Consider the following 9,425-nt stretch of genomic DNA (forward strand, 5'->3'; position numbering starts at 1 on the left):
AGAGGGTTTTACTCATCTGAATAGCTTCCCTGTGACTTGATGGGAAGCAGTTGTCCCACAACTGTTTGCTGATATTTAAAATCAAATGAGTTTAAGAATATGCTGAGTGGCAGAACGGCCAAAGCTGAAGTTATATAGCTTTAAGTCTTGGTGGACCAGAACAGCACAGTTTTTGTGGCTAATAGGAGTGAGGTGATGGACACACAGAACCAGGGAAGATTCCAGAACGATGTAGGCTAGAACGCCTGAGTGACTCAGTTGGTTAAGCATCTGCCTTCAGCTCAGGGTCCTCATCAGTGGGGAGTCTGCTTCTCCCTCTGCCCCTTAACCCACTCACACTTGCTCGATCTCTTACTCTGAAAAAATAAATATAAAAATCTAAAATACCCCTCCAAACCTATAGGCTATGATGCAGGCAGATGGAAATTTCACTAATACTCAAGATTATTATTATTACTTTTTAAGTAGGCTCCGTTTCCAAAGTGGGGCTTGAACACACGATCCCAAGATCAAGACTGGTGTGCTGTGTACCCTTTGAGCCAGCCAGGCGCTCCAGGATTTTGTTGTTGTTGTTTGAGTAATCTAAACTTTGGTGTCCCTGCCTGGGAAAACAAAGACATGATCTCATACGTATTTTATGGTAGGAAGGGATATAATTTTTTCCCAACTGACTTCCTCTTACTAATCGGCAGTGAAGCCCCCCAAAAGGAAAGCCAAACAATGAAGTCCTCGGTATCAGACCTGAATTTTAAGCACTGACTTCTACTCTTTAACTCTTTCAGTCCCTTCAACTGGACTTCAAGCTTTTGTAAGAACAAAACAGATTGGGGTGCCTGGGTGGCTCAGTGGGTTAAGCCTCTGCCTTCGGCTCAGGTCATGATCTCAGGATCCTAGGATTGAGGCCCACATTGGGCTCTCTGCTCAGCAGCAAGCCTGCTTCCCCCCCTCTCTGCCTCCCTCTCTGCCTACTTGTGATCTCTCTCTGTGTCAAATAAATAAAATCTTAAAAAAAAAAAAAAGAACAAAATAGATTGATATTATAGTGTCACTTTTCCGCCTTCATTTTTAAACTTTCTGAAAGAGGATTTAATGAGCCGTGTAATGAATGCAGATGGCCACAGAAAGTGGGAGGTAACTGGTATACCGGGACCATAAACTAAATGGTCTTAGTTATTTTCAAATCCCGGTTCTGCTACTTGCCTGTGAAATGGGGATAATGCCTACAGTATTACCCTCTCATCTGTGCAGGATATGTTCCAAAATCCCCCCTGGATGCCTGAAACCATGAATAGTACTAAATCCTATATATATTATGTTTCTTTTATACGTATATACCTATGGTAATGTTTAGTTTATAAATTAAGCACAGGGGCGCCTGGGTGGCTCAGTGGGTTAAAGCCTCTGCCTTTGGCACAGGTCATGATCCCAAGGTCCTGGGATGGAACCCCTCATCGGGCTCTCTGGTTGGTGGGGAGCCTGCTTCCCCTCTCTCTCTGCCTGCCTCTCTGCCTATGTGATCTCTGTCTGTTAAGTAAATAAAATCTTTTTTAAAATAAATAAATAAGGAACAGTAAGAAATTAAGGATAATTAATAAAATAATTTAAAAGTTAAGAGCAGAGGCACCTTGGTGGCTCAGTGGGTTAAAGCCTCTGCTTTCAGCTCAGGTCATGATCCCAGGGTCCTGGGATCGAGCCCCACATTGGGCTCTCTGCTCAGCAGGGAGCCTGCTTCCCTTCCGCTCTCTCTGGCTGCCTCTCTGCCTACCTGTGATCTCTGTCTGTCAAATAAATAAATAAAATCTTAAAAAAAAAAAAGTTATGAGCATGTGGTTTTTCTCTCCCTCCTTCAAAATCTTTTTTTTTTTTAAAGATTATTTATTTATTTATTTGGCAGAGAGAGATCACAAGTAGGCAGAGAGGCAGGCAGAGAGAGAGAGAGAGAGAGAGAGGGAAGCAGGCTCCCTGCTGAGCAGAGAGCCCAATGCGGGACTCGATCCCAGGACCCTGAGATCATGACCTGAGCCGAAGGCAGCGGCTTAACCCACTGAGCCACCCAGGCGCCCCCTCCTTCAAAATCTTATTGTACCATACCCACCTTTTTCCTTGTGATGTGAGATGATACAGTGCCTCTGTGATGAGACAGAGCGTGGGGAGACGACACAGGCATTGTGCACGGTGTTATCACACAGCTGGCCTTCTGACAATATGGCAGAAGGAGGATCATCTGCTTCTGGACCTTGGGTACTGAACCTTGGGTGCTGAAACCACGGGAAGTGAAACCACAGAGAAGGGGAGGAACTACTTAACTTGCAAAAACACTATGTGAGAAATAAACCAGGTGTAAAAGTGCTGAGCAAAAGGAGTGTAGCGTATTCTGAATAGCTCACATGCAGGTGGTAGGAAATTAAAAAGTCAGAAAGGGTATGCAGGGGAGGGACACCTGGGAGGCTCTGTCTGTTGAGCGTCTGACTCTTGATTCCAGCTGAGGTCATGATCTCAAGGTGGTGGAATCAAGCTCTGTGTTGGGCTCTGCACTGGGCTGGGTGTAGAGCCTGCTCCCTCTCTCAAAAAGAAATAAAGGGGGGGTATGCAGGGGGAAGGTAGGTCTCCTCTCCATCCTTTTCTGCCAGATCTCCTCACAGCCAACTCTTGATACTCCTTTTTTTTTTTTTTAAGATTTATGTATTTATTTGACACAGATAGAGAGATCACAAATAGGCAGAGAGGCAGGCAGAGAAAGAGAGGGAAGCAGGCTTCCCGCCGAGCAGGGAGCCCGATGCGGGGCTCGATCCCAGGACCCTGAGATCATGACCTGAGCCCAAGGCAGAGGCTTTAACCCACTGAGCCACCCAGGCGCCCCCAACTCTTATATGCATTTATTGTGCATTCCCCTTCTCCCTTGACTTAGCTGTGTGAACTTCACCGAACATGTAATTCAAATGCAAAATCCCTTACCCATGAAATGAAATGGCTCTGAGCATTTAATGAAACAGTTACTACTTTGTAATTAAAATGCTACACACACAAAAAGAGGTATTATCTTGGGAAGGAGAAGGAGGCCTAGACACAGATGTCGTACTTTTAAAATCTTTTTTTTTTTTAAGATTTTATTTATTTATTTGACAGACAGAGATCACAAGTAGGCAGAGAGGCAGGCAGAGAGAGAGAGAGAGAGAGAGGAGGAAGCAGGCTCCCTGCTAAGCAGAGATCCCAAAGTGGGGCTCAATCCCAGGACCCTGGGATCATGACCTGAGCCAAAAGCAGAGGCTTTAACCCACTGAGCCACCCAGGCGCCCCAAACATGTTGTACTTTTACTTCATTTAGAACAGAGGGTCTCTTGATCCTTAGAAATCAGCCCTGGGGGGCGCCTGGGTGGCTCAGTGGGTTAAAACCTCTGCCTTTGGCTCGGGTCATGGTCTCAGGGTCCTGGGATCGAGCCCCACGTTGGGCTCTCTGCTCAGCAGGGAGCCTGCTTCCCTTTCTCTCTCTCTGCCTGCTTCTCTGCCTACTTGTGATCTCTGTCTGTCAAATAAATAAATAAATAAATCTTTAAAAAAAAAAAAAAAGAAATCAGCCCTGGGCGTGACTGCTTTCTTCCATTAGGAGTGTTCCCTTTCCTCATCTTGACATCGGCAAAAGATGAGGGCCGAGAGCCGCATTACTTGACACCCTGCCTTGGTCTGTCCCCCAGGTGATCACTTACTCCAGCCGTCATGTCTACAGTAACCTGACTGAGGAGCAGAAGGGCCGAGTGGCCTTTGCTTCCAATTTCCTGGCAGGAGACGCCTCCCTGCAGATTGAGCCTCTGAAGCCCAGCGATGAGGGCCGGTATAGCTGCAAGGTGAAGAATTCAGGGCGCTACGTGTGGAGTCATGTCATCTTGAAAGTCTTAGGTAAGCTAGAGTGCCAAGGTAAACACCTCCATCTCATTAATGCGGTCTCTGTGGGGAACAGCCAAATGCCCCACAGTCCAGTTTCCTGGGCAGAAGTACGTTCTATATTTTAGACATAATAAAAGAAGAAAGAATAATCACAATTTTCCATGGAAGCCCACTTACAAAGTTTAAATATCCTCTCACGTTTAAATGGCATTCTTATATTTACCTTATATCTCTCAGATATGATTCAACTCCATTTCTGGTTTCTGGCAGCAAAAGCTACTAAGTTCTATTTAATTGCATCCAAGTTAATGGGTTTCTATCCCTGTTTCAGTATTAATAAAATCAAACTCAACTTTGAAAAGTGTCTTGAGAGGGGACGAGGGAGTTTCTGGGGCAGCCTCTGAAAATTACAGTGGCACCAGCAGAAGGCGCTGGGATTGGGTGTGTGTGTGTGTGTGTGTGTGTGTGTAGGGGGTGAAGGAGGGTGTGTTTTGGGGGTACTGTAAAGCATGGTTACGTACCAAAAGACCCACTCAGAAGTGGACCGTAACAGATGGCTAGAGAAACAGCTCAACGGGACATGGTTCTTCCACTGAACCGGGTGTTTGGCGATCTTTGAAGCTTTTTCTTTTTGCCAGTGAAACCATCAAAGCCCAAATGCGAGTTGGAAGGAGAGCTGACAGAAGGAAGTGACGTGACTCTGCAGTGTGAGTCAGCCTCTGGCACTAAGCCCATCATGTATTACTGGCAGCGACTCCGGGAGAAGGAGGGAGAGGATGAGCGTCTCCCTCCCAAGTCCAAGATTGGTAAGTCATCTCTCCACCAGTCTGCTGAGACAACAGAATGGTACTCTAGCCGTGAACTCAGAATCTCGTTTGGTCAGCAACTCACCACGTGACCTTGAACACACTGCTGAACCTCTTTGAGCTTCTATTTTTCATCCCTCAACCTGGACAGAAAACAAACAAACAAACAAACAAAAAAACAAACAAAAAAAACACCCATCTTTTCTTTCCTCAAATGGCACATAAAAGCAGCAGAAACAGCGAGGGAGAGATGTAGCGGGTATCCACAATAGCTAATTACGGTGCTTACTGTCCCTCCCACATTCCCAGTCTTTTGTTAAGTCTAGAGGATGTGCAGTTACAAAGAATGTTTACCTTCCTTTCCACATTTCAAAAAAAATCGATCATCTCATCCTTCCACACTGTATTAGAGAATCTTAGGTCAGTGACGCAGTGAGGTGAGCAGCAGACAGAGACCCTGTGACTAAGAGGATTACAGTCATCCCTTCTGCTTGTGTGTAGACTACAGTAACCCTGGACGAGTTCTGCTGCACAATCTCACCATGTCGTCCTCTGGGCTCTACCAGTGCACGGCGGGCAACGAGGCTGGGAAGGAAAGCTGTGTGGTGCGAGTCACTGTACGGTGTAAGTATCCAATGGGCTTGCTCCTGCTTTCCCATTGGTTCTGTGTAAAACACTTTGAATCACAAGGAAGAGGAAGGTCAAGGTGAAAACCTTTATTTCCAGAAGGACATGACTAGCGCTAAAATAAATCCAGTAGTTGCACTGAGGTAGCTAATTCTGTTTAGGAACATGGGGAATTTGTCAGCTCCCTGAAGAAATTTATTATGTCCAGGAGGGAACCGAATGGAGATTTTCTTTATAAATGTAAATTTCCCTTATAAAAGGGTAATTTCTACTCTGTTTCTAGAACTTCCCCTCTGTGTCTGCTGTTTCTCAAAGATAATCAGCTTAAGGGGGGCACCTGGCTGGCTTAGTCAGTAGAGGACCGACTCTTGATCTCAGAGCCGTGAGTTCAAGCCCCATTTTGGGTGTGGAGCCTACCTCAAAAAAAAAAAACCAGCTTAAAATAGTCCTGATGTCAAAGAGGCATATTTTGGGGCGGCATGATCTGCTACCTTTTGATATTGAGGGGGTTGGTCATACAGCAAGGGTAAGAAGATAGAAAGATCTGGAAATACCCTGTCCGGGGCTTATGTTTTTGTCTAAGTAAATGCTATTCCCAATGTGGGGCTCAAACTCGCAACCTCAAAATCAAGAGTCTTCGAGATTAAGAGTCGCATGCTTTACCCACTAAACCAGACAGGCGTCCCAGGCCTTATGTTTTTTAAGTCCGTATCTTTTTTTTTTTTAAAGATTTTATTTTATTTACTTAACAGAGAGAGACACAGTGAGAGAGGGAACACAAGCAGTGGGAGAGGGAGAAGCAGGCTTCCTGCTGAGCAGAGAGCCTAATGCGGGGCTCGATCCCAGGACTCTGGGATCATGACCTGAGCTGAAGGCAGATGCTTAATGACTGACTGAGACACCCAGGTCCCCGAGTGTGTGTATTTCTTGGCTTATGTTTCGTTTTACCTCTGCTTTTGTTTCTGAGAAAACAGATGTACAGAGCATCGGCATGATAGCAGGAGCAGTGACGGGCATGGTGGCGGGAGCTCTGCTGATTTTCCTCTTGGTGTGGCTGCTGATCAGAAGGAAAGACAAAGAGAGATACGAGGAAGAAGAGAGACCTAATGAAATTCGGTAAACCTCCTTTCACCATCCCCTTTGTACTGGACTTCCTTTCCAGAGCTAGCTAGCTCTATAGTGACCAGCCAACATAAATGTCCCATTTCCTCATTTTTTTTAAGATTTTTTATTTATTTGAGAGGGACACAGCAGTGGGAGTAGGGGTGACCGGGCAGAGAGAGGCAGAGGGATAGGCAGACTCCCTGCTCAGCGGGGAGCCCAATTTGGAGCTTAATCCCAGGACCCTGATATCATGACCTGAGCTGAAGCAGACCCTTAACCTTAACTGACTGAACCAGCCAGGCTCCCCTCCCATTTCCTCTTAACTATGAATCTGTTAAAATGATTATTCTGGTTAGGTAAGGAGTTCCAGTCTAAGGACAGAAGGTCTGGTTTATCTTGCTTTTATTGTGAAACTGTCTATCCTCAGCTGAGAATTAAAAGATCAACTTTATGTAACTTCTAATTCACTTCCATTTATAGAGTGCCTATGATAAAGAATGGGCATAACCTCTGGGCCACTGAAAGGGTTTGTGTAGGGATGCCTAGGTGGGCACAGTCAGTTACTCTTGATCTCAGGGTTCTGAGTTCAAGCCCCGTGTTGGGCTCCACACAGGGTCTGAAGCTGACTTAAAAAAAATTAAAAATAAAAAAATAAAAGGGTTGGGCAACTCCCTGGGGTCCTCTCCCTCTTTGGGAGCTTTGTACTATCACTTTGCAGTCCTCAGTAAACCTTGCTTTGCTGCCCACCAAAAAATAAACAAACAAATAAATAAATAAGGGTTTTTGTAGACAAACCCCAACTCAGTCTCAACGGTAAGTGCTTACTCTCCCAGAGTAACAGAGTTGACTTCAGGGCTAAGAAAACATCCATTTGTGTAAGTCAGTCATGAAGTCTCGGGGCCGGGGAAGTCCCCATTCCCCTAAATGGCTGCCTTCCAGTGGTATCATGTGAAGTTTACAGCTTGAGGAATTTACTGGGAAACTTCAGAAGGAAGCAACCATAGTGGAAGCAATCGCGGTCTTGTCAGGATGAAAGTTGACCTCTGCTGTTTTTTTCTCTTCAGGGAAGATGCGGAAGCCCCCAAAGCCCGCCTCGTGAAACCTGGTTCCTCTTCCTCAGGCTCTCAGAGCTCGCGCTCGGGTTCCTCCTCCACGCGCTCCACAGCAAATAGTGCCTCACGCAGCCAGCGGACACTGTCCACCGAAGCAGCGCCACAGCTGGGGCTGGCCACCCACACATACAGCCTAGTGGGGCCAGAGGGGAGGGGTTCTGAACCAAAGAAAGTCCACCATGCTACCCTGACCAAAGCAGAACCGCACCCAGCATGATCCCCAGCCAGAGCAGAGCCTTCTGAACCGTCTGAATGAGAGTGGACTTGACTCCCACACTTTCTTCGGGGTCAGTATCTTAGGATGCTTCTAGTCATTGAAGCTCAGTCACCAGCCACACAACCCCCTCGAACCAGATGAAAGGCCATTTCAGTAGCAGTGAGCATTGCATGAAACCCACTCAAATGAGCGCTTTCTTTACAGGACACCAAACAGGAAAAATGATGTAAACTGATCCTCTCCAGAAAGGCATCTCATGGTGCCTCGAGACCAGAGTGAGGAAGGAGGGGCGGGGGGCAAATCTGTGTATTTGTTGACCAGGACCTGGGGTAGAAGAGGTGGGGAAAGGGGAACTGAACACACCTAAAACTTCTCCCCTGAGATGTTTTGTATCAATACTTCGGCTCACCATTGTCAAGAAGAAATGAGATGTTGTTCATAAATTTTCTATGCATTTCTGCAAACCTACTGGATTATTGTGATTATTCAGAGTCAAGTGGAACCCACAGCCTTATATTTCACCTAGCGGCACCATGTACGGGGCACATTGCTTCTGAGAAATTTCAAAAAGGAAATACATTTCTTCTGACCTGACTTCATTTACCATAAGGCTTGGATATTAATTTCACAAGGAGTTGAACTAGTGGGAGGTGAAGAATGATTTGAGTTTCTCCCCCTCCATCCACTACTAACCTCCCACTTCTATTGAACTATAAGGGAACTGAGAAAGGAATTCAAAATGTGTGATAGGGGACTGTGAAAAACTTTCTGTCTTAACGATGTTCAGAGGGTTACTGACAGATATCAGAAATATATGCCGGAACAATTGTGGACTGTCCCTCAAATCAGACGTCTCTGAGGACCTTCCTGCTGGATCTCTGGAGCAAAAATACATTCACTGTGTGTCATTTGACAATGTTCTTAGAAATCTTTTAGAAAAAGATCTTTCAGAGTTGCTTAAAGGTCATCTGACATATCATTGCATTCTTTTCTGAGAACATATGAAATCAGCATTTTAAAACTGATTAAACTAGAAAGGGAGCTTAGATCAGTTTTCTCTTAATATTTTGAGGAATGGTATAAGGCAGTTTACTATTACACCAAACTTGGAGCTTCCTCCATTTCTTTCATTTTAGGAGAAGGATGTGAACCTGGGACTTTTGATAATTCTAGGCCTTAAATTATCAAAAAGATCAGGGGTCATCAACGTTTCCTAATGGCATTACAGGTATGTCATAATCATTCCCTCCTGAGAGACAGAGAAATTCAGTACTTTCCCAGCGTATGAGGAAGTCCAGGTCGGAAGGAAAGGGAATTGTATTTAGGGAAGGGATGGTGAGGGTAACACCTGGGTGGCAGGACAGGGCTGGATTAGTGACTGCTAACATTCAAATTGTCACCAACTTGGAAACAATGAACAGAAGTGATTCACCAGGATTACCATCAAAGAGCTGATTCATGGAAGAAAGGTTATGAGAAATAAAAAAGAAAAGCAGCAACTTCCAATACAAGAACTTGCCTTTTTAATAGTGTTGACTATCCTGTGAGTCAAATTCATCCTATGGCAAGAACAGCAGGAATGGTAGATCTGAAATAGCTCTGCAAGGACCTTAGGGCAAATGTCAACAGATGACCATTGATAGTGCAAATATTTATGATTAAAAGGGCAGCAAATTA

The 9,425-nt window shown here is 45.2% G+C and overlaps 1 protein-coding gene across 1 annotated transcript in view; it reads left to right on the forward strand.

Moving 5' to 3' along the window:
* Window positions 1–9,425, forward strand: part of LOC123949888 (CXADR like membrane protein) — a 98,548-nt gene extending 89,123 nt beyond the window's left edge. The window contains exons 4-8 of the mRNA XM_046017598.1: window positions 3,693–3,894; window positions 4,521–4,688; window positions 5,190–5,312; window positions 6,290–6,431; window positions 7,484–9,425. Of these exons, the coding sequence (XP_045873554.1) occupies window positions 3,693–3,894; window positions 4,521–4,688; window positions 5,190–5,312; window positions 6,290–6,431; window positions 7,484–7,748 (900 nt within the window). The 3' untranslated portion in view covers window positions 7,749–9,425. The remainder of the gene's footprint in view (window positions 1–3,692; window positions 3,895–4,520; window positions 4,689–5,189; window positions 5,313–6,289; window positions 6,432–7,483) is intronic.

The sequence above is a fragment of the Meles meles genome, chromosome 8 (genome assembly GCF_922984935.1).
Source record: "Meles meles chromosome 8, mMelMel3.1 paternal haplotype, whole genome shotgun sequence".
Classification (NCBI taxonomy): Eukaryota; Metazoa; Chordata; class Mammalia; order Carnivora; family Mustelidae; genus Meles; species Meles meles.